This window comes from Eumetopias jubatus, unplaced genomic scaffold, assembly GCF_037043125.1.
Source record: "Eumetopias jubatus isolate StellerSeaLion01/CBP00866 unplaced genomic scaffold, mEumJub1_p1.0 scaffold_2, whole genome shotgun sequence".
NCBI lineage: Eukaryota > Metazoa > Chordata > Mammalia > Carnivora > Otariidae > Eumetopias > Eumetopias jubatus.
The window spans coordinates 121,222,290-121,248,319 of NW_028274808.1; the positions used below are offsets into that span (position 1 = coordinate 121,222,290).

The following is a 26,030-nucleotide window of genomic DNA, read 5'->3' on the forward strand; positions in this document are numbered from 1 at the left end:
TGGGCCTGCCATTAGCTCTCTTCTGCCAGGTCTCAGACTCTCATCCTGTGCATGTGCAATTTATGCTGAACTAAATACTCATGGCACCCTCTACGGATTTCTGGAGCTCATTCTCTCTACAGATTCCCCTTCTTCAGTATCTTATTTGTAAATTCCAGCCACCTCAGAATCCCCAAACTCTAAACTTTGTTTTCTCTCCCTAGTGAAGCTGTTACTCTCCATTTGGGCTCCACTTCACTGTGCCATGATTAGGAATGTGCCTCAGGCTGAAATCTAGGTTGGATGTGAAAAATCATCCTTGTGTTCCTTCTCTCAACTGTCATAAATCTATACTGTCTGTTGCATAATGCCTGAAAACAGTCTCTTCATGTGTTCTTCCCAGTTATATCGTTGTTTACAGCAGGAAGCTAAGTCTTGGACCTAATCTAACATTTGGAAGCAGAGTTCTTTCCCCGCAATTTTGCCTGCACCTTCTAAATTAATTCTGCATATTGTATCTAGAGCAATTTTTCTGAACTACAAACCTGACCATGTAATTATTATACTTACAAAGTAATTTCAGTATAATTCACTGTTTAAAATTCTTCACTAGCTTCCCACAGCACTTCAAATGAATCTGAACACTTCAATACGGCTTAACAAATCCTTTATTTCTGGTCTCCTTAAGTCTCCAGCCTCATCTCTTGCAGTCTTCTCCCTGCACTCTCTGAATCAGCCATATTGTTTTTACTTCCTTGAATAAACAGTGCTCTTGCCTCTTAGCCTTTAGATAGGAAGGTCTCTTGTCTGGGAAGGATCTTCTCCATACTTCTCTTCATCTTTTAATTATATCTTAAATATTCTTTAGGTTTCTTTCCCATTGAAGACTCTCTCAGCCCCAAAATATCCTCCTAAATGTTCTTTGAATGCCTGTACAATCCCTCTCATAAGCTATGTGAAATGAAGCAATGAACTGTATTCCCAAACTCTAGTATTTTGTCATTGATATTAGATATTTACAAAATAAATGAAGGTGTTTGGCAGACTTTTCATGTCAATAGTAAAGAGACTATTATTTCTGTAAATTCAACATTTTTGAGAGGAAGTCTAAAGACAAGATACTAAGAGACACAGAATTCTGTTTTTCTTTTCCTTTAAAGTAATAATTGTGAAACTGTATACTCTTTTATACACACCCCTGCACAAACATGTCTTGCCTTCACAGCCACTCAGAGTTACCAGCCTGGACAGTAGGAAATTGAAAGATATTTCAGATTTTTTTTAGAAGGTATGGAAGGTTAGAATGCCACCAAAATGAGATCTATTTTTTGGACTGATTTATACAAGTCAAAAAATTTTGGTTTAAGACCCATTTTCTCACTTTACCCCCTCTGTATTATTTCACAAATAGCCACCAACTATTTGATAAAATGCCATGCTGTGTATGCACCAGTTAATAGTTTTCAAGCAAAGTGATGAGTGCTGATGAATCAATCAGTTGTGAATGAAATAGAAAGGATCCCTTCCTTCAAAGAGCTTACATTTTAGTGGATTTTGTATTGGTGTCCAGTTAAGTCAATATCTGTGAGGTGGAGATGCCTTTGAGAGGAGGGCTCTTTAATAGATGCCCAAAAGTCCAGTTCTATAGGATCATGTTGCTGGTCTATTGTTGATGTGCCTAAGAAAGGAAGACAGGCTGACTAAAACTGCACTCAGTTTATGGTTTGGTTGCATATATCAGATGTGAACATCATCAGATGACATATAATAGAGAGGGCCTATATCCGTTAGCTGATTTTCTACAGTTCAACTTTGATCTTGGTAAAATTTTCTTTTTAATTTTTGTATTCAACATTCAATAAATACTTATTTAATAATTACTAGATGCCTAGCACTTATCTAGGCATGGAAGACAAAGCAGGAACCAAGGCAGAGGAGTAGGAGATCCTATAATACTTAAACTTTAGTGTGAGTGGGGTGAGAGGCAGAGACACTGTTGAAACAAATAAATACAAACATATCAGATAGGGCATGTGCTATGCAAAAAATAACAAAGGGTAATAGGATAGAGAGTGAGTAGGTAGCTACTTTAGATTGGGTGGTCAGGGAAAGTATTTCTGAGTGATATCGTAACTGAGACCTTAATGAGAAGAAGGCGACCACTGAGAGGATCAAGGAGAAGAGATTTCTCAGTAGGGAAATTCCCCAAAGGTGGGAATGAACAAGTTATAGAGAATCAGTGGTGCCAGGGCGTAGCTGGCAAGATGGACCATGATTCTGAAGACTCTATCTAATCGGGAGTCTTTCACCAGAATCATCAGGAAATCATGTATAACCACAACTCTTATCTGCAGATACTCTCCCCTCTTCTCTTTTCATTTTATTTTCCTTCCTAATTTTAATCATCAGCATAATTATACCCAATGCCACTGTTATGCTTACTTTTAAAATAGTTCCTTATCAGGACTATTCAATAACAATCCTTATAATATGCTCCCCCATTTGTAATTGCTACTACAGATAACTCACTTAAAACTATCAGAGTCATCATTACAATGCTTTCACCCTTAATTCCTTGCACTGGGTCTTACAGGGAGGCAATGTGGAGGTTACCAAAAGGATCTAAAGAAGGAAAACAAACATCAGCTGATTAATTCGTTCTTCGTTATATGTCATTCTCAGAAATAACTGTGGCTGGAGAGAACCTTCCACTAGTCTGATATGACACATTACTATAAATAAAACTAAGTTTGTAACCCCAGGCAGAGTAGGTTTGAGGAAAGAGTTTTCCACAGATAAGAGGGAAAGATGAATGTTGATTGGAGGAATCTCTGCCTTAATATATACGAAGGAAATGTATAGGTAACAGCATGAAGTAGTGCCTCTCAAGCATTAGGAAGCTGATAAAGAGAAACACGGGAAGAAAGATGCCAAGTTCTTCATTATGTCTAAACCAAAGGTTGTGTTTCTGTAACAGTGAATGGAAATAATCGAAGAAGTAGGCCTTGGATTTCAGGCTAAGCAGCTTTAAATCAATTCAATTGTTAAAGGGGAACCACTAAAGAGTCTTAAGGATGCCAATAATGTAGTTTTTTGTATGTTCATTCTGTTCCCAAGTTATGGATTTAATAAACCTGCCTCTTACTTTGATTTCCTGAGCCAGATAGTTTGGTATGCAAACAGTGTTCTCTTTGACGTCAGTCTTGGTACTCATCAACTCTGAAGAACAAGAGTCAGCAGTAGAGCATGCTTTTGGAGGTGACAGTGGCTTTTTTACCTTAAGTTCTTCCTAAATCAAAGGTAGAACATAATCAATACGCATTTGCATCCACTTATATTTTCTATGAAAGTTGAATACAAAATGAATGAGAAATATTCATATTCTTGCATATTCAATATACAAGAGATGTACATGAAAGTAAAGAGAGGTTAGTTTTAATCTTCCCATAAAAATCTAATTATCAAATACTTGCATTTGGAGACAGAACACAGAGTGAGATATTATTTACATTTTGTGAAGCCATTTTTAATAAGCCCTCAGTCTCACACCAAGATGATAATTTTTGAATGCTGCGTAGCCTTTATTTATCTTGCTGCTCCAGATAACAACCAACTCATCACACATGAGATTTTTCTGTTAAGTTAGGAAGCCTTACGACAGGAAGAAGACAGTCAAAAGATTTTATGCAATGTCTGTGTAGACACTGCATGCTGCTTTCCCTGCCCTGGGGATGGCAGCTGAGAGCTGGAGAACTGGAGAGGTCAGCTAAATTACTTCCCTTGCTTAACTGGAAGGGGAAAGAGGAAGGCTATGCTCTTGTTCTGGGAGGCAAATATACTCTGTAATTCAAAAATAAAAAAAAAGGTTATAAGAGTTTTAAGTCCAAGAAGAGTTACAGAAGCCTTAGATCTATGTGCTAATTCCAAGGAAGGCTTTTAACCTTCAGAAGTGAGGGCTATTTAACACATGCAGAAGCCAGTGGCTGAATAGGTCAACAGCTGGGAACTGTGATGATTGGAATTGATGGAAAAAATACTGAACTACTGACATTTAGTGATGTTAAAGCTATATTGTAGATACATGCATTCTTCTGTTAAAGTTTATTATATAATAAGACTTCCTGTTTTAGGGAATAGCAATAGATATTTTTTGGTTCAACCCTCCCGCTAAGACACAACTAAAAAAGCAGATTAAAATTTAAAAAGATTAAAACTGTCGAGGAGTGAATAAAGAAGGAATTAATAAGCCAAAGTAAAGGGGAAGTGAGAAGCCTCAGCTGTAGGGAGTACAGTAGCCATTTTTGCCTGAAGTCCCTGTAAGATCCCGGAGAGTGAAAATTTTCTTGTGACAGCGTAAAAGGTCCTGAAAGATAGGACTCAAAGCTCAGAACCCAAATAAGGGCCAACAAAGGGCTACACCCTGAAGATGAAGGTGACCTAGAAGTCCAATGGTCCTTGAAGAAATATAACCTAAGGTCAAGTTTCGAACTTGGTTTATGTTAGTCGAAGCTGGTAGGGCCTCTGGGTTCCTACAGAAGCAAGCACAAAGTTCTCTTTGGAAAAAAAGTGTTTTTATCATGAGCTTCAGATTCCTACAAATAACTTTTCATACATAATATCCAGTCACTAAGTCATGAGGCAAAAAGAAATTATAGTGCAAATTAGAAAAAGTTCTAACTTAATGCTGATAACAAAAATTATGAAAGCAATTAAAACAATCCTCAAAGAAGAATTTACAGCTAAATATATACATTAGAAAGATAAAAGAAGTTAAGTAAAGAACAATAAAATAAAGTATGTGCATGGAAAGAGGGAAAAGATAACATAAATCAACAAAATAGAAAAGAAATATATAACAGAGAATCAAAAAACCCCACAAAAATTAGTTCTTTGTTATACTAACTGATAAACTACTATGGAAACTGATCAAGAAAAACAAAGACATAATTTAACAAAACTGATAGGTCTTACAGATACTGCATATATTTAAAAAAGAACATGAGGTTATTATAACATTATCAATAAATTTGAATGTTTCCATGAAATGAATAATTTCATAACCAAAATCATTTTGAGAAGAAATAGAAAATCTGAATAGTTCTATAATGAAACAGATTTCAAATCAAAGAATGTTACCAGGATTGAAGACAGTAATTTTATAATGATAAAAGGGTCATTTCATCAAAAGGACATAAACCTAAATAGTAATACTCCTAATAAGAAAGCTTCAAAACATGATTAAAAACTGATAAAAGTACCATGTACTAACTGATTACGCCACTGGAGCTCTGAAAAAAAAAAAACTAATATAAATTAAAAGAGAAATACAGAAACCCACAACTATAGTCAGAAATTTCAACACCTCTTTCTCAATAATTGATAAAAAAAAAAAGTGGAAAGCAAATCAGTAAGGCTACAGAAGACCTGAATGACAGTATCAACCAACTGAACTGGCATTTATATAACATTCTACCCAACAACAGCAGAGTGAGCATCCTTTTGATGGCACTTGGAAAATGTATCAAGGTTGACCTATTCTTGGGGCCATATAACAAGTTTCAATAAATTTACAAAGTTTCAAAGTATACCAAGTATCTTCTCTGACCACAATGGGATTAAATTGATATCTTTAAGACACCCAAATATTTGGAAATTAAATAACATAATTTTAAGTAACTCATGGAGAAGAAATTAAACAGTTAATTAGGAAGTATTTTGAACAGAATTAAAATGAAAACTTAACATTGTAAAATTTGAAGCATGCAGCCAAAGCAGTGTTTATTTAAAAAATTATAATAATATATGATTATATTAGAAAGGAAAAATGTCCCAACTCAATGACTTAAGCTTCCATCTTCTATAAAGACATGAACCAAAATCGATGATATAGAAAGAGAAAATCAGAACAATAGATATCACCAATGAAAGGAAAATTTATTCTTTGAGAAGATCAATAAAACTACCAAAACTCCAGTTAGACTCATCAAGAAAAAAAAGAAGACACAAATTCCCAATGTCAGGAATGAGAGGCAGAACATCTCTACAGATCATATAATCATTAAAAGGATATGTTATGAATGACTTTATAACAGTAAATTCAACAACTTAGATGAAATGGACAAATTCTTTGAACAATAGAAACTACCAAACTCACTAAAGAAGAAACTATCTATATTGGTTAACATTTAGAAGTTAACCAATACAATTAAAAAAGAAAAATATGATCATTTTAGCAGATTAAAAAAGATCATATTAGCAGATTAAAAAAGAAAAATATGATCATTTCAAACAGATGCAGAAAAAGCATTTGGCAAAAAGTAATCCTTATTTCTGATAAAAATTTTCAGAACACTAGGAATGGAACACTGAGGAATCCGCCATATGAAGAGCAGCTATAAAAAAAAACAACTGAAATCACATTCAATGATGAAAGTATAAGCTTTTCCCCTATAATTAGGTGCAAGGCAACAGTGTCTGCTCTCATCACTTCTATTTGATATCGTACTAGAGGTTAGCCTTTACAAAAAGGCGCAATAGAGATGTAAACATCATGTGGACTTGAAACTATGATAGAAAAATTTTAAATTTGGGCTTCATCAAAGTTATAAATTTTGGTTCTAAAAGGTAAGCCTCAGACTGGAAGAAAATATTTGCAAAATGTATATGTGACAAAATAATTTTTATTTAGAATATATAAAGAATCTTTAAAACTTCATAGTAAAAAGACCAGCAACCCAATTTACAAAGTGGGCAAAGCTTTGAACACATATTTCTCATAAGAAGACATACGGATGGCAAGTAAGAACATGAAAAGATGTCAACCTCACTAGTCATCAGGGAAATGTAAATTAAAACCACAATGAGATACCACCACACCCACTAAATTGGCTAAAGTGAAAAATACTGACCATCCTAAGTTTTGGCAGGATGTGAGAGAAAGGAAACTGATACACTGCTGGTGGGAATAAAAAATCATACAATCATTTTTGAAAAAATCTTTGGCAATTTCTTAATAATTTAAACCCACACCTACAGTAAGACCCAGTCATTCCACATCTATGTCTTCACCCAAGAGAAAAGAAAATATATATCCATACAAAGACTTGTACACAAATGTTCATATCAGCTTTGGCAAAAATTGGGAACAAGCTAAATGTCCATCAACAGGTGAACATGTACACAAATTGTGGGATATCCATACAACTGAATACTACTTAGTAATAAAAAGGAATGAATTATTGGTGAACATAACAACATGAATAAATTTTAAAATAATGATGCTAAGTTAAATAAACCGTTTTTAATGTTTCTATTTAAATTCCAGTTAGTTAACATACATTGTTATGTTATGTCAATTTGCAATGATGTGGATGAAACTAGAGGGTATTATGCTAAGCAAAATAAGTCAGAGAAAGAGAAATGCCATATGATTTCACTCATATGTGGAATTTAAGAAACAAAATAGATGAACATGGGGGAAGGGAAGGAAAAATAAAATAAAATGAAAACAGAGAAGGAGGCAAATCATAAGAGACTTGTAGCTCTAGGAAACAAAGTGAGGGTTGCTGGAGGGGTGGGCATTGGGGGTATGGGGTAACTGGGATGGGCATTAAGGAAGGTGATGGAATGAGCACTGGGTGTTATATGCAACTGATGAATCACTGAAATCTACTCTGGAAACTAATAATACAATATATGTTAACCAAATTTAATTTAAATTTAAAAATTTTTTTAAAAGCCGTAAAAAATATTGTGAAATGTACCTTTTCAGAAAGGTACGTGAAGAAAAAGAGAGGAAATGACAGAAGTTGAACTAAATAGGTAACTGCAAAGAGTTGTTTCTTTACCTTCTTAATTGCTAAGGGATTCTCACTGGAAGTTTCGAAGCACTCCTTGATTTTTCTACAGGGCTCTGAAATGATATTTCAGGAAAATATATTTAGATCAAACTGAAAAAACGTCTACCACATGACATGACACATGTCAGTTGCTGAAATAAATGAGAGTATATCTGGATTTCAAATAAGGTCACCTCAGGGATATGTTTATAAATATTGGAAATCTTGCAGGTAAAGTTATACTACAATAACATAATAAAAGGATATTTATGTTTACAAAACTAATTCAATGCCCAGGAAGATGATATAAAGAAAGACTGGAAGAGCTTTCTTGATCTGGGTAAACTAATTTTTAAAAGTACATATTTCAGTATAAGACATGTTTTCCTGTGTTTCCTACCCATATAACTGACACTTTCCCTAATTAAAGAGATTATATGTTTGCTGTTTGACCTGTGGCCAGAAGGGGATGTGTGCTGAGTTATAATTACATTTTTTTATTTTATTTCTTATTTCATCAGTCTCTCAACCATACACATTTCATAGATTCATCTAATGAAATCACTCTAAAACCATTTAAATATTTGCTTAATTCCCTTTTGTATTAATTTAAAGATATATTCTCTGTAAGCAATGCTATCTTTTTTACTGAAGCCACAGTTAACACAGTTTCTTAAAAGATGAAGAGATTTTGTGCATTTCCCAAAAGTAACTGAATTCATTAGTTCTAGCTGAAGAAAGAAAAATATTGTAAAGTTACCTCTCTCCAGAAGAGAGCAGGAAGGAAGGAAGAAGAACAGAGTCACGGATGGTGAGTCTATTCAGTTAATGTTCACTTGTGGGAAACAGAAACCACCCTATTTTAAGCTAAACTGTAAATAAGACAGGGAATTAGATGTTTGCAATTTCACTGGCAGGGCTGGAGCAGTGAACTCTGGTGTTGACCCTCACAAACCAAGAGCAGCACCTTGCACCTGGCCCTCCCAGGGGGGGCACAGCCTTTATCACAATCGGGAGGAAGGGGGGTCAGGATGCCACTCACACTTCAGTTGCTGTCACAACATCTGTGGGGCTAAAGATTAGGCACTGGGTCACCACTGCAATCTGAAAGCCACCATATCTGCTGACTTTGCCATCGGACACCCATAAATCCAGAATCTGGGGGGATATTGTACCAGGGAAAGCCCATGTCTCCAGTCATGCTTGAGAGCAGACAGCAACCAAAAAGATGACCTGAGCCCCACATCTGAAATATAAATCTTACCAGATGACAACACTTAACTCCCACTGAGGGGCTCTTGCAAATGTAACCGTTAAGTTTCTGGGTTTTATGGTATAAGAAGGAACACCAGAAAGAAGGTGGAATGTGTGGTCTTTGATTATTGCTAGTGGGTAAGGAAGAGGAACTCTTGAAAGGATGAAGTGAGTTAACAAGTGTGAAGACCTTAGAATGGAATCCCAGGGTGAGTACTCTACTAATGGGCCCTCTTATTGTTATCCATTGAACGATAATGTATTTTACCACATTATGCCAAAATAACTTTCATGTGCCCTGAAACTTTCAGTAATAAGAGAAAGAGAAGGGGCGCCTGGGTGGCTCAGTCATTAAACATCTGCCTTCGGCTCAGGTCATGATCCCAGGGTCCTGGATCGAGCCCCACATCGGGCTCTCTGCTCAGCGGGAAGCCTGCTTCTCCCTCTCCCACTCCCCCTGCTTGTGTTCCCTCTCTTGCTGTGTCTCTCTTTGTCAAATAAGTAAATAAAGTCTTTTAAAAAAAATAAGAGAAAGAGAACTGGATATAATTTACCCTCCAGAATTCCTTCTATTTTACCTAGCGCTTTAGATTTTGCCATAATACACTTTTTAAAATGTATTAGTGTAAGACATACAACATAATGATTTGACATATGTATATATTGCAAAATGATGATCACAGTTAAGTGTAGTTAACTGTCCCCTCACAAAATTGCCACTTTTTTTCTTGTGATGAAAAATTTTAAATCTACTCGTATAACTTCCAAACATACAATATTATTAACTATATGTTCTGTTGATTAATCCCTTTTTGTTTTTGTTTCAATTCAGTAAACATTAATTAATTGATTACTAAAGATCAAACTCACTGTGCTGGGACCTGGGGAGATACCAAGAATACCAGAAACACAGAAGGCAATGACACTGGGCCCTGAGCTTCAGGAGCTGACCGTCCAGTGGGGGAAGATGGAAGTGTGCAATTCCATCCCTACTGCATTTCCCTGACTTAATTTTGTCACAGTAGTTTCCCCACCAATGCTGGCTAAATATTCATTTTTAGTACCTCTTAGATACTTTTGTCGGGATTAGAGACTATAGCTATACCAAATATGTCTTGGACATAATAAAGACAATAATAATATTTTTTAACATTACTGAACTACTGAAATGAGATTAAAAGAGTGAAAAAAATTTTATAGTGAATAACCTATTTCATAGTGAGAAAATTTCATGACTATTTAAAAATCATTGCAGCTATATTAACAATCACATAGACCATCCTCCCTGCCCTCCCCACCCCCACCACCCCCAGTAGTTTGCAGGAGGCCTCAGGACAGATTTCATTAGTTACAAAGGACTCACCAGAATGAGGCCGCGGGGGCACCTTGACATTGTTTGGGGCTGGTGAGACTCCTCTGACGGGGCTCTCTGGGGCTGCAGTGCTGGGTGCATAACTGCATTCGGCAAATGGTATTTCATCCTTCTCTAAGTGGTTGAACTGGCCAACACCCCACAATGCTCCCAGTGAGTTCTCATCATCATTCACAGTACAGATAGGAATGTTATTCAAACCTAGGTGAGTCAGGATAAACAGACCAAACAACCACATTAGGTCTGGGGCAGATTTTCTTTGAATGATCAGCCGTTTCCCAACACATATTGTTAAGTGTACACAAAATGTCAGACTGCAAACTGTATGAACCAGTGCTAGGTGGACATTCTTTGAAGGTCAGTGTAGCAAATTATGTTTGCAATACATGCTTCCTTTTTTTTTTTTAAGATTTTACTTATTTATTTGAGATAGAAAGAGGCAGAGGGAGAGAGAAGCAGACTCCTGGCTGAGCAGGGAGCCTGATGTGGGACTCGATCTCAGGACCCTGGGATCATGACCTGAGCTGAAGGCAGACGCTTAACTGGCTGAGCCACCCAGGCGCCCCTGCAATACATGCTTCCTTAAAATGTTCTGCCATCTTGTTAGCCTTGAGAACCAGGCTCACATCTTTCTTAGTGTGAGAGTCAAGTGCAACAGATCTGCTTCTATCCCAGACAGACCTCTCATCTCCCAAGTCTTGAGGATGACTAAGGAACTACGTTAGCCCTCTTCATGAATATCCCATTCAGATGTTTGGAAGCATCCAGGATGTCTCAGTACAAGGCCTCCGAAAAGACATACACTGGCCCTGTTTTTGCCCTGGCAGAAGGTTTAAATAGCTGCGAGGAGGCAGGGTAAGGTAGATTGTGAGGGAAGGAAGGAAGGAAAACGCGGTACAAAGGAACCTCCTTCCTCATGTCCAAGCTTTCTGGTCTCCTTCACTCTCCTGTAAGAGTTATTTGCCTTTGGCTCATATATTGAATTATAGACAGATCCTCTTTCTGGTATCAATGCCATGTCATGACATATTGAACAGCTTAGGAAGTGAAGATGTGTGGGACTTTGCTTTATGTTAAACAGGGAATTAGCATAGATAGGTATAGGTGGTTGCTTTGTAGCACAGGAAGCTTCTGGATAGTGTTTTTTATACTTGCCCATTTTTCTCTATTTCCTTCTAGGACTATCAGTCCACTGCCTTCTTATCTATCTGCTCAAATGACATCAAAAAGGTCTTTGCTGAAAATCTTCTCTGAAATGTATCCCATCACACTCTGTCCCTTTATGCTCTTTTATTCTTCCCATAGCCTTTGTCACCTGTCATATCTGTTTGCACATTGCTGGGCTGAGCTGCCCTAGAATGTAAGCTTCATGAAAGCATGTATTTTGTCTGTTTTGTTTGCTGCTCTATTCCCAGTGTCTAGAATAGTGCCTGGCACAAAGTTGATGCTCTACGATTATTTATCAAATGAATGAATAACACAGCCAAACATAAAGCTTTTATTTAGTCTGCTACTTAGAACTTTACTGATAGTAACTGGTTCCAAATAGAAATGAGAATAAAGTTTTTGAAGATAGCGTCACATCTTACCATTTTATCTTAAACACCTGAGATAGTGATTGACCCAGATGCATCGTGGAAAAATTGCCTACCAGATGAAATAAAATATTAACATGAAGACAAATCAATGGAGAAATCCCTATTTTTCTCTGCTATCTCCTTTAATTAAAAAATGGTAATAAGTAACATGAAAGAATTCAGATTCTATCTATCCAAGAGTTAGGAAAGACCTACATAAAAATGAAGAAAGTGCAATGGTATTAAAGTGGCTTCAGAGTCAAATGGGACAACATTAAATGATTTAGAGATAGTCGGGGAAACTTGAAACCCAACCCAGCAGTGAAGGAGAGTAGGACAATATTGGTGGGAATTTCATTAACTTCCTTGAATACAGGAGAATTAGGTAATGGAGTCTTGGGCTGAGGAAGGACAAGCTCCCTGTACTGGGCATAAATTTCTGTTCCGGTCATGATTCTGAAGGACTCACCTTTCAGAGACTGCCAGGTGAAGATTCAAATCTCACATTCCTGCCTAATTTTCTGATTGATATGCAACCCCAGTTTAATGAGAAAGTAACTCTAATGTTCTTTTTTTTTTTTTGTCCAAGGTATTTGTTTCCTTAGTTGATGGTGTGCTTTAACATTGGGAAGGTTTCAAATAAAAGATGGAAATGATAAAATAAGAAAAATACATACTATTCTTATTCATGGGTTAAGTTTAGTAAAAACCATTGCATATGTGTTTTTAAAATGTATATAATATTTAAGCAGAAAAGTATGAGAATATCATTAGTTGGTAAGCAGTAAAGAAATGTTTTAAATAATGTATTTGTCTATATTATAAGTTTAATTTATTTAATTTACAAGATTTATTTATAGCTTGGTGAGAATTCACGTGATAAGGATGTGAAATATTTTAAAAGAAATCAAATCTACTTAATGAGTAATTGACATTTAAACTTTTAAAGGTATTTTTTTACTAAGTTTGTAAATGGGACTAAATATTAATCAAAGACCCCCTTGAAGTGATTGTTAACATTTTCTAGATTTATAAGTAAAATAATAAAATCTTTAAGCTAAATTTTAAATGTTAAAACAAAAAGGTTTATAATTGTTATTTTAAAGTTTACTTTAAAAATAACAAGTAACTGCACTAATCTTTATGATACACAAAACTTTCCATCAAGAATGCCAAATATTTACTATCAGGATCGCTAGTGCTATAAAAGTATTAGTATTCCATTTCACACCCTCCTGTCCAGGCCAAGGATGACCCAGCCTCTGCAGACCAGCAGGGGCATGGGGGTGTGGTCTTCCTTTCCTCTCCCTTGCTCTTCCGCTCTTCCTTCCCCACTCACTGCTTTCAGCTCCCCTGGAGTTGGGGTTGGAGGATGAAGGAATGGTGAAGGGGACACAAAGTCTTACTTGCTTAATGGTTTTAATTTAGTATTGAGGCATCTGTGAAAACAGATCTGTGAGGCAGAGAAAAAATGCTGGCTCTTTCTCTCACGAGGTATTTCTGTGGGTTCTTTGGAGACCCGTGGCTGAGGAAATCTCTAACGCCGTTCACTGTCATGGATAATGTATCTACCAGATAATTGCTAACTTCTCTTCCTTACCACCTTCACCCCACGTGAAATGTCACCAGTCTCTTTTGGCTATAGTGGTCCTATTAGTTAGTCCTTTGGGCTGGGTCCTTGCAAGACAGTTCTTGGCCAGCCGCCTCCTGAGCGTTCCCACAGGAAACAACACCCTTGGCCTGGTCTTCTGTGGGAGAGCAATTTAATCCCAGTCTGTGCCACTGACACAGCCAGCTCCAGCCAGCTCCAGTCAGCTCTTGTCTTGAGATTTTAGAAGAATAGACTCAGACACGATCATCTGTGTCCTCCATACCATAGAAGATCCAGAACAAGTTCACCCCAAGAATAGTCTCCCCGTGATCCACTGCAGAAACAGTGTAGGGCAGACCAGGAGGAGCACAGGCAAGAAGCTAGCCAGTGAGATCTCTCTCCTCTCTAGACATTCTCCATGGTCCTGGGAAGCCCTGCAGGTACAGGTGAAGGCAGCTACTACTGCTCCTCATGGCAGGGAAGGGAAGTACACAGCACCCCAGTGACTCTTTTTCAAAGAAATCCTCAATCTCTTTCCTTTCTATGAACTCTTCTCTAAAGCAAAAGAGACTGGAGATAGGCTACCATCATAGGGCCAGTTTTTAAATTACCTCTTAGCAAGTCATGCATAGATGACCTCAAAATTTGGCTTTAGCAAAAGTTCCGAAAAGCCTCATTTAATCCCATGACTAAATATAATGCTTTTTGTCATGAAGTAGTGATACTCAAATTTCTTTGGCTACTGTGCCCTTTGTTCAAACACATTTTATTCCATCTTTGTCTCTTGCCCACAGACTACAGCTTAAAAACTTCTGCCAAGCAAATGTAAGATTTTAATATAATCTTGTGTATAAATTCAGACTTTCCCTATTCTATGTAATAGAAGAGGTTGTAGAGATCACTAGTTTATAAATTAAATGCAAAATTTTCTTCTTTCCCTTTCTGTTCCCTCTTTCTTTAAAATCATTTCTCTCTATTTTCAGAGACAACATTTTCTATCTCAGAATCTCTGCTCTTTCTTTTCAGTCTCTTTCTCTGGATTTTCTGTGTCTATACACCCCTGTGCTTTTCAGAGTTCTGTTAGGATTTCTTTCTTGGGCAATAACATTACTGATTTAACCTATATGCTTCCACTTTTCAAATCTATTTTACATCCTCATCTAATCCTTAGGCTTCAAGTCTTTATATCCATTTCTCTATTTGGTCATTTACTCCTGAATGTTCCATTTGCACATCAAGTACAATGTGTTTGTCTGAAATGAAGCTTTTAATCTTACCTCTTACATATGTTCTTCCTCCTATATGCCCAAGATTAATAGTTGGTCCACTATCCAGACAGTTAACCAAGCTAAAAAAAAAAAACTGGTAATAATTCTAGACTTTTTATTCCATCCTTAAATCCAATAAATACCCAAGTCCTGCTAACTGTTTCTTCTTAATGTTTATCATGTATCTCCCAGTAAAAACCTCTGTGAAATGCATTCTTGACACTCCTCTAGTGGTTTCCCTATCTGTATATTACATCTGAACTTCCAGCATACTTCTATAATTGCACATAACACAATTATAATTATTTCCTTTTATTCCTATCTCCTCCAAGTATATTGTGAGCAGAAACTGGCTTATGTTGTGTTGCTAGCAAAGTGCATATATGTATCACAAATAGAGACTTTAAATTGACATTTCTTAGACTGACTAAACTTACTGATTTAACTTTTTAAGGATTTATCTATGAAAATAACATTAGATTTCATAGACTAAAACATTTGAATGTTGGTAAAAACGGACTATAAGAATTATCTATGGGGTGAAATTAGCAAAACTAGTTGTAGTGTCCTTGTGCTGAGTGTGGGTTCAAAGCACATAGCTGTTATCAGTCAAAATAGATCAGCTTGCTGCTCTTCTCTTCCTCTTACAATTCAAGTTACTAGGCTTTCTAGCATTAGCATGAATATGCTTGAAAGATTTCCAAAGAAAGTTTTCTATTCAATTGAACATATATTTATATGTGGACATATATTACTAAAAGCAAGGCTTTGTGGTAGGCATTGTAGGGGATTTGAAGACAAAGTCAGTCCTTTGCCTGCCAACAGTTTTATATTGTATTATAGGTATAAGATAATTCAAGGCAGAATGTGAATTACATATATAGGAGTTATATATCAAGTACTTTCAAGTATTTGGAAGTCAGAAAAAAATATACTCAATTTGGTAATATTTGCTGTCATAGAGAAAAAAGTTCTAATTAAATGGAATGCTTTTCTCATGTGGATTTTGAAAAATCCTGTCACCAGATTTTGCCAAGACAACAGATTCCAAGCCATTTATGAGCTCTTTATTGTAATATCTGTTTGCTATCTCTTGGCCTTCATTTTCCTGATCTTCTTTAGCAATTTGTATTTGATGATCACCCAGCCATTCTCATTGATTCTTGTTTTATGGCTTTCTCTGTGCTGCTCATCTGGGCTTTTCTCTTGCTCTACCCCGAAGTTCAATCTTCACTTCTCTACTCTGCTGTCTGCCCTGGCCCAGCCTTCATCCCTCTCACTTGGCTGACTGAGTCAGCCTTTTAACTGGTCTTCCAACTTCTCCTTAGGCCCCAGTTTTCCTTCCACTTTCTACAATACAGCTAGAATGATTTTTTTAAAGAATGATTCACTTGCTCAAGGACACACAACTAGATAGCTGAGGTAGAACATTAACTCTACTTAAAATCTATCAGAGGCTCTAAATTTTTATCTGAATGCAATTTAAGCTTCCTTCTTTCCTTCCACAAGAATTATCTAGTACCTCCCACGTCGCAGCCACTCTAGGAAACTGAAAATAAGTGGTGAGCAAAACACACATCTTCAGCTTTCAAGGAGCTCACAAATTAGTGGAAGATATTTGATAATAACCAAATAAAAATATTTAGTCAGAAGCTCCAATAATTGCTGTAGTAGATGTGGGGATGCATCTACCCAAACCATGCCTTCAAGACCAACACGCTCATCTGTCCACCTGACAGGTGTGTCAGCTACTGATGGCTCATGCTGAGGCCCTCCCTGGGAATTGCTCTCAGCTGAAGACAGCTCTCATGTACAATGGAAACTTGACCAGTGAGTGGTTGATGGGGGTTACAAAGGCCTGACCCCCTTGCTTTAAGCTGAGACACCCCTTGCTTTAAGTAGAGCTGTCCATGTCTCCTTATGGGACTGACTGAGGCCTCCTTTGTTTGCATCAACAATGGAGGGAGGGGAAAAGGGGAGAAAGAACAGAAAAAAAAAAGGAGAGAAAGTGAGAGAAAGGAAAAAAGGGCTGGAGGGTAAAATATATGCATCTTTAGGGGTAATATTTAGCATGTAAATGCTAGCATGGCCATGCAGTTTGTTAAAATATTGAATACTTTTACACCAATTGGTCAATTGCTGCTGTGAGCTGTTTGGCACCTCTCCGGGTCCCTTTTCTAACAGTCAAGAAATCCTTGGGTTAATACCTGGCAGAGAGGATGCCTGCAGGCTCTGCTCTATCCCCAAGGCTGGCATCTCGGCTCAATGGTCAATACCTGTGTCTCACCATTAGTTAAATATTTTGAATAGTATCCCTGTGTTTATCCACCAGAATCAACAAGTAGCCCAAATGCAGGGAGAGAGAGAGAGACAGAGAGAGAGAGAGAGACATTCTAGGACCTTGAGTTACCTTACCTTTGATGTGGCAGACCCTTCTGGGATGAGGGGTGTGGCGGACTAGAAAACAGCTTCCATTTCTAGCCATGATATGGCTGCCTTTGTTCTCGAACGGAAGAGCAGACGTTGGAGATTTGAGGCTTATGTTCTTGTGGTATTGGTTTGCCCCTCTCCACTGTTGCCGCAAAAGGTCCTGGGGTTCTATCTTGTTAACCTCACTTCCAGAGGTGCTTAGACCCTGAAATCATAGAATTACAGTCATTCTGATGAGGGGGTTCTTGACATTTCCTTACACATCAAACATTACTTCTCTGTTTGCACTGAATTGTTTCTCCTGTCAAAACAATGTGAGGTTATTTTACTTTAGACCAAATTTTTGTAAATATTGAAATGAATACAGGCATGGGTGGGACAGAAGAATCTTTCCCTGGAAAATTCAAAACCTTAAAATATGCAATTTAAGCTTATTTGATTACATTTTAAGGTCACTTTGTTAGCTTACCAACATAAAAATACATAACATGGTTATCAATTTTGATATAGTAAATGAAAATGAGAGCTTTAAAATATAATGCCCACAAATGTGTTTTACATTAATGCACCTTTCATATTATGATGTGATATATATAACGAGGACCTTTCATATTATGCTTTAAGACAACCAACTTCTTAAATTTGTATCTTCTGAGAAGTTAGTAAAACCTAAAGGAGAAAACAAATCTGGTAACAAAAGAATGATATTACATCTACAAACGATAAAGTAGAGAACTTTGGCACGTTGTTATTTGCAATTTTCGGTAATATTTAGTGATTTTCTCTCAATCACTCAGCAATTTTTATTAGACACTTAAATTGTCATAGGTGTAAGTGATCAAAGATAATGTTATGACTCTTTGGGAATTTACAATTATGTGGGAAAAATTTCTGGATTAGAAACATAGGAAAGAGTTAAATAAACTTTCTTTTTTAAAAAAGATTTTATTTATTTATTTATTTGTCGGATAGAGAGAGCGCAAGCAGGGCGAGCAGCAGGCAGAGGGAGAGGGAGAAGCAGGCTCCCCGCTGAACAAGGAAACTGATACAGGACTCAATCCCATGACCCGGGATCATGACCTGAGCTGAGAGCAGATGCTTAACCAACTGAGCCACCCAGGCGTCCCTAAATAAACTTTCTTAAAGATGACATACTACTGGAGCACCTGGGTGGCTCAGTCAGTTAAGAATCTGCCTTGGGCTCAGGTCATGATCCCAGGGTCCTGGGATGGAGCCTTGCGTCCAGCCACATGTCGGGCTCCCTGCTCGGTGGGGAGCCTGCTTCTCCCTCTCCCTCTGCCTTTTCCCCTGCTTGTGCTCTCTCACTCTCTCTCTGTCAAATAAAGAAGTAAAATCTTAAAAAAAAAAAAAAGAAGATGGCGTACTATCTTGAAATTTAAAGAAGGATTTTTTCCCTGGTGTTTGTTTGTATTTCCTATCTTACATGGATATCTTATTCATCATAGCAGTACTAGGAAATGTACATTTTATTTCTAACTATGGCAGGGAGTTTTTCTGGTCAGAATAATTTCAGCATTCAAATATATCCATATTCTAGAAATTGATCTCAAGGCTGGGGCACACATTTTTAGTTCATTGACTACCTTTTTAGACCAAAGAATCTGTGTTCAATTTTTTCATGGTATATATTCAAGGTGTATGGTATATAGATCACCAGCCCTGTTGCCACAAAACAGCAAATATTCTAAGCTAAAAACTATATTAAAATATTTTGAATTCATGAAGTACTGTTATCTAATAAGAAAAAGTACATTTTCTTATTGTTCCTTATAAATAATGAGGAATTAGTTCTAACCTCTTTCTGTAACTCAAACTGTAGACTTACTCATTCTTCTTTCTGTGTGGGATCTTTTACACAATTAAGTTAGTAAATTCATTTTTGTCTGTATGAGGAAAAAGGATACAGTAGGCAAGTTGGAGAGTGGGAAGGACATTAAACTGAAATTTAAAAATGAGATGTATGGTCCTAGCTTTGCCATTAACGAGCTAAGTGACCAAGGATAAATTCCTGTATTTCCTAGATTTTGATTTGCTCAACTGAAACCTGATGGGATTGGTGGAGATGTCAGCTAGAATACTCAGCTATTCTATGTGTGTCTTCCCCACATCAATCATTCTCTTAGGTTAATTTGAAGGGTAGTGATATACTTTAAATTCTGGTGTTAAAGGTCAATAAACAAACAATGAAGAAAACTCTTCTTCTTCCTCATATGAAAACTGCAGTGCTTCCAAGAAGTCTGAAATTCATCTTGCTCTTATATTTAAAAAGGTGCTATAGTGCTTACTCCGGGATTACAGAAAATTTAATTATCTCTGTTGTGACTTTTATTGTTTCTATTAGAAGTTTCAAAACAATGCTAAAGGGATAAAGGCAATACGTAAATATTTTATCCACATATATCAATAAAAATTTTACAAAATCCAACATACATTATGGACTATTTAAAGTCTGATTTAAACTTAAATTTTCAGGGGCACCTGAATGGCTCAGTTGGTTAAGTGGCTGCCCAGGTCATGATCTCAGGGTCCTGGGATTGAGCCCCTGCATTAGGGCTCCCTATTCTGTGGGGAGTATGCTTCTCCCTCTCCCTCTGCCCCTCCCTCCTGCTCGTTCTCCCTCTCTCTCTCTCAAATAAATAAATAAAATCTTTAAAAAAAAAACTTAAATTTTCAGAAATGAGGTAAATGAATAACTCAAGACAAAGTTGTGGGCTTTGAATTGTTCTAACAAGTGATTTAAGCATAAAAAAATAAAATTACCTCAAACCTGAAGAAAAGTGAAACTATATTTAGCCCTGTGAAAGAATGAAAAGTCAGGCCACAGACTGGGAGAAAATATTGTGAAACACATATCTGATAAAGGACTAGTATCCAGAATAACAAGGAACACTTAAAACTCAACATTAAGAAAACAAATAGCCAAATTAATAACTGTGCAAAAAAGCTGAGCAAACACCTTATCAAAGAATATCATCAGATGGCAAATAAGCATGTATATAAAAAGATACTCAACATCATTTGTCATTAGGGAATTAAAAATTAAAACATTGACATACTGCTACACATCCATTAGAATGACTAAAATCCAAAATACTGACAATGCCAAATGCTGACAGAAATGTGGAGCAACAGGAACTCTTATTCATTGCAAGTGGGAATGCAAAATCGTACAGCCACTTTGGAAGACAGATTGGAAGTTTCTTACAAAGCTACACATACTCTTACCATATGACCCAGCAATTGCACTCCGAGATGTTTCCCTAAAGGAGTTGAAATCATGTTGACACAGAAACCTACACATGAATGTTTATTCATACTTGCCAAAAAATGGAAGCAACCAAGGTGTCTTCAATAGGTGAATGGATACATAAACTGTGGTACATCCATACAATGCAATACTATTCAGCAGTAAAAAGAAATGAGCTATCAACAGCAATCAGACAACAAAAAGAAATAAAAGGCATTCAAATTGGCAAAGAAGAAGTCAAACTCTCTCTTTGCAGATGACATGATACTTTATGTGGAAAACCCAAAAGACTCCACCCCCAAATTACCAGAACTCATACAGCAATTCAGTAATGTGGCAGGATACAAAATCAATGCACAGAAATCAGTTGCTTTCTTATACACTAACAATGTAACTGCAAAAAGAGAAATTAGAGAATCGATTCCATTTACAATAGCACCAAAAAACCGTAAAATACCTTGGAATAAACCTAACCAAAATGGTAAAGGATCAATATTCCAGGAACTACAGAACACTTATGAAGGAAATTGAAGAAGACACAAAAAGATGGAAAAACATTCCATGCTCATGGATAGGAAGAATAAACATTGTTGAAACATCTATGCTGCCCAGAGCAATCTATACTTTCAACGCCATCCTGATCAAAATTCCAATGGCATTTTTCAAAGTGCTAGAACAAACAATCCTAAAATTTGTATGGAATCAGAAAAGACCCCGAATCGCCAAGGAAATGTTGAAAAAGAAAACCAAAGCTGGGGGCATCATGTTGCCCAGTTTCAAGCTGTATTACAAAGCTGTGATCACCAAGAAGCATGGTACTGGCACAAAAACAGACACATAGACCAATGGAACAGAATAGAGAGCCCAGATATGGACCCTCAACTCTATGGTCAACTAATCTTCAACAAAGCAGGAAAAAATATCCAATGGAGAAAATACAGTCTCTTCAATAAACGGTGCTGGGAAAATTGGACAGCTATATACAGAAGAATGAAACTTGACCATTCTCTTACAGCATACACAAAGATAAACTCAAAATGGATGAAAGACCTCAATGTGAGACAGGAATCCATCAGTCCTAGAGAAGCACATAGGCAATAACCTCTTCGACGTCGGCCACAGCAACTTCTTTCAAGACATGTCCCTAAAGACAAGGTAACAAAAGCAAAAATGAACTTTTGGGACTTAATCAAGATGAAAAGCTTCTGCACAGCAAAGGAAACAGGAACAAAACAAAGAGGCAACCCACAAAATGGGAGAAGATATTTGCAAATGACACTGCAGAAAAAGGGCTGCTATCCAAGATCTATAAAGAACTTCTCAAACTCAACACCCAAAAAACAAATAATCAAGTCAAAAAATGGGCAGAAGACATGAACAGACACTTTTCCAAAGAAGACGGATAAGTGGCTAACAGACACATGAAAAAATGTTCACCATCATTAGCCATCAGGGAAATTCAAATCAAAACCACATTGAGATACCACCTTACACAAGTTAGGACAGCAAAAATTGACAAGGCAAGAAACAACAAATATTGGAGAGATTGTGGAGAAAGGGGAACCCTCTTATACTGTTGGTGGGAACAAAAGTTGATACAGCCACTTTGGAAAACAGTGTGGAGAGTCCTCAAAAAATTAAAAATAGAGCTACCCTATGACCAAGCAATTGCACTACTGGCTATTTACCCCAAAGACACAGATGTAGTGAAAAGAAGGGCCACGTGCACCCCAATGTTCATAGCAGCAATGTCCGTAATAGCCAAACTGTGGAAAGAGCCGAGATGCCCTTCAACCAACGAATGGATAAAGAAGATGTGGTCCATATATACAAGGGAATATTACTCAGCCATCAGAAAGCATGAATACCCAACTTTTACATCAACATGGATGGGACTGGAGGAGATAATGCTAAGTGAAATAAGTCAAGCAGAGAAAGTCAATTATCATATGGTTTCACTTATTTGTGGAACATGAGGAACAGCATGGAGGACATTAGGAGAAGGAAGGGAAAAATGAAGGGAGGGAAATCAGAGGGAGAGATGAACCATGAGAGCCTATGGACTCTGAGAAACAAACTGAGGATTCTAGAGGGGAGGGGGGTGGAGGGGATGGGTTAGCTCAGTGATGGGTATTAAGGAGGGCATGTATTGCATGGAGCACTGGGTGTTATACGCAAACAATGAATCATGGAACACTACATCGAAAACTAATGAGGTAATGTATGGTGACTAACATAACATAATAAAATAAGAAAAAAGAAAAAAGAAAAAAAGAAATGAGCTATCAAGCCATGAAAAAAAAATGGAGGAACATTAAATGTATATTGCTAGGAAGCCAGTATGAAAAGGTTACAGGGGTGCCTGGGTGGCTCAGTCTGTTAAGTGTCTGCCTTCGGCTCAGGTCATGATCCAGGGTCCTGGGATCGAGCCCCGCATCGGGCTCCCTGCTCAGCGAGAAGCCTGCTTCTCCCTCTCCCACTTTCCCTGATTGTATTCCCTCTCTAGCTGTCTCTCTCTGTCAAATAAATAAATCAAATCTTTAAAAAAAAAAAAAGGCGACATACTGCATGATTCCAACTATACGACATTCTGGAAGAAGCAAAATCACGGAGACAGTAAAAACATCAATGATTGCCAGGAGCTCCAGAGAGGAAGTAGGGGAGTAATGAATGGGTGGAATGCAAGGGATTTTCAGGGCAGTGACACTAACCTGAAGTATAGTGCTCTAGACTGTGACTGTGGATCCGTGACTTCATGCATTTGTTGAAACCCACAGAAATGTACAACACAGAGTGAATGCTAATGTAAACTATGGGCTTCAGTTACTAATAATGTATGATACTGGTTCATCAGTTGTCGCAAATGTACCACACTAATGCAAGATGTGAATAATAGGGGAGACTAGGTAGGCAGGATATATGGAACTCCCTGTGCTTTCTGCTCAATTTTTCTGTAAGCTTAAGAACTACTCTAAAAAAATAAAGTCTATTAATTTAAAAAAAGAAGAAACTACCTTTAAAAAGCAAAACTATTTTAGTTACTATAAGTAATGTCCACATCTTTCTTTTCCACCTGTTGCCTATATTGATTTTAACACTCTTTGATAATTCATTTCTCATTTATTTTAATGGATATCATTCCAAAGCTCATGAATTGGCTTAGAATAATATTTCTCTATTAAGATTTCTCTTTATTATAAGAATTGATTTTGGACTATAACTTTTTAAGATTTATAAACTCAAAAGAAATGAAGGAATCATTCATTCTTATATGTAAGGATAGATTTTTCCCCCAAAGACAAGAGATATATGAAAAGAACATATTATTAAAATAAGGAATTAACAGAAAACCAGAAAATAATTTGCTTGTTAGAAAACAAAGATTATCTTTATTATAGAATCAGAAATCTTATTTATTTTATAATGAAGTAACTAAAACTTTTCCTAAACCAATGTTAGAGAAACCCATTAATGCAAAACTGGTCCATGTATATCACGGATTCTGTAAAACTAAACCAGTTACAATAACTTCTACAAATGTGCCATGGATTATTTACCATACCCAAATACTGTTTTGTGAAATAATAAGTATATGTATATTTTTAAAACCCAAAGCAAACAAAAAACAACACAAAGAAAACAAACCACACACACACACTTTCTTCCACTATTTTAGCTTGTTAGGTATTTACTGTATAATATGGAGCAGTAGTTCTCAGCCTACTTTCCATACCATGATGCACATGACAGGTGATGTTCACAGGAACACAGGTGATGTTCACATCCCCATCGCATGTTCCAATTTTAAAGAATGCATTCCACAGTTGTGGAGAAGCAAAGTATGAAAAACATTTTCAATCACTGCAACGATGGTGTGTCAGTAACTGTTGCTCAGAAGAGCTGTATTCACAGGTTTTTAACTCCAATCTTTCCAAAAAGGTAGGCACATGACATTGCAACTAACTGCCAAGAGACAGTGTTAGAAAATTTACCCTTCTTTGTATTAATTCCTTTTAAAAGCTAAACAAGTTGCAAACATGAATATTTTTAGCAATTATTAGTAAATATGTTGGGCCTCACCTCACCGCCTGTGTTGCAAAACCTTGGTGGAGCCCTCCTGACCTAGAGGTTATGCCCAAAAGATCTGCTGAGTGAAAGTAGCCAAATTCTGTTTATAATTCTATTTTGTTTGTGATACCAGCATTCTGCTTTCACTCTGAAGAAGAAGAAAAAAACCTGCATAGTGGTAATTGAGGGAAAATCTAATTAAAATTACCATTCACCATCCAGGGAATTGTGAAAGTGCTTCTGAGAGCAGTATTTCCTTTCCTACAGCCTCTTGAATTGACCTGTATATTAGCAAATCACTGAATTTTATGTAGACTACATGACACAAAATCCTCAAAACCTGTGTTTTAGAAGCATTAGTAATCATGTTGTCCTAATTCTGATCATTGTTACTTTTAAACTATGCAAATCTGTATTAAATATTAATAATCTTAGTCCAAAATAACACTTACATACAATGTATGTTTAAAACAGAACACAATATCTGATCAACGAAGAGCTGAAATTTACTATGAATTCCCAGAGATGTAAAGATTATTATTTAGGTGATGAATGCTGAAACATTTTGCATTTGCTAGAGGTAGCCTAAAATGTACACCACTCAGATCTTCACTTCATTTGTTGCTCTGCTGAGGCTTTCTCCAAAAGTCTTCCTTACCCTTCTCTAAAGTAGTTCCTACCATCTTCCCAGGCTCCATCACTCTCTATCCCTTACCCTCCTTAAGCTGTCTCCATAGCGCATGTCACTTTCTGACTTTTTTTTTTTTTTTGTATTTCTGCGTCTATTTTCTGCTTCTCTTCATAGGATATTATAATCAAACAGGCAATGGCCTGGTCCAACCTCTGCATTCCCAGTAACTGTCACATAGCATATGCTCAGTAAGTATTTGTTATATGAATTTAAATGTTTTTCACAAAATAAATGTCTTTATTCCACAACCTTAGCTTATTTTATTTGTATGATCTCCTCAACAACAGATGGTTTACTTTGAAAGATAATACCCCATTACCTCAAAACAGATTTATTTGGCCTTCACATGGTCTTGAAAAGAAGATGAACCTGAGGTCCATTAACTAAATCATACTTAAACTTTTTGAAAATTATTTTAATGATGAATTTAAAATTATACCTGAGGACAGTTTTCCAAAGAAGGTAATCTGGTTGACAGGAGCTCAAGGTTGATGATACCCTCCAAGCCTCATAATGGGTCTATACTGAGTTGTCATTGATTTCCTTAAATCGTTTTACTTGAGCTGGGAATTTTTAATTGATAGAGACAGCCTAATGTCTAATGCTTCCAAAAGAATCCACTGTCTCCCTCCAGTTTCTCCCACTGTTGCTCCAAGAAGCCCACGGGGCTCCCTGGTTGTTAAGATACACTACA

At 36.8% G+C, this 26,030-nt stretch overlaps 1 protein-coding gene across 1 annotated transcript in view; it reads right to left on the reverse strand.

The window, feature by feature from the left end:
* The window catches only part of CUNH4orf17 (chromosome unknown C4orf17 homolog), a 31,091-nt gene extending 5,704 nt beyond the window's left edge, over positions 1-25,387 (reverse strand). Inside the window, exons 1-5 of the mRNA XM_028093906.2 lie at positions 25,361-25,387; positions 17,295-17,514; positions 10,435-10,644; positions 7,827-7,891; positions 3,125-3,268 (exon numbers count right to left, since the gene is read on the reverse strand). Of these exons, the coding sequence (XP_027949707.2) occupies positions 3,125-3,268; positions 7,827-7,891; positions 10,435-10,644; positions 17,295-17,514; positions 25,361-25,387 (666 nt within the window). The remainder of the gene's footprint in view (positions 1-3,124; positions 3,269-7,826; positions 7,892-10,434; positions 10,645-17,294; positions 17,515-25,360) is intronic.
* Between the last annotated feature and the right edge of the window lie 643 nt (positions 25,388-26,030).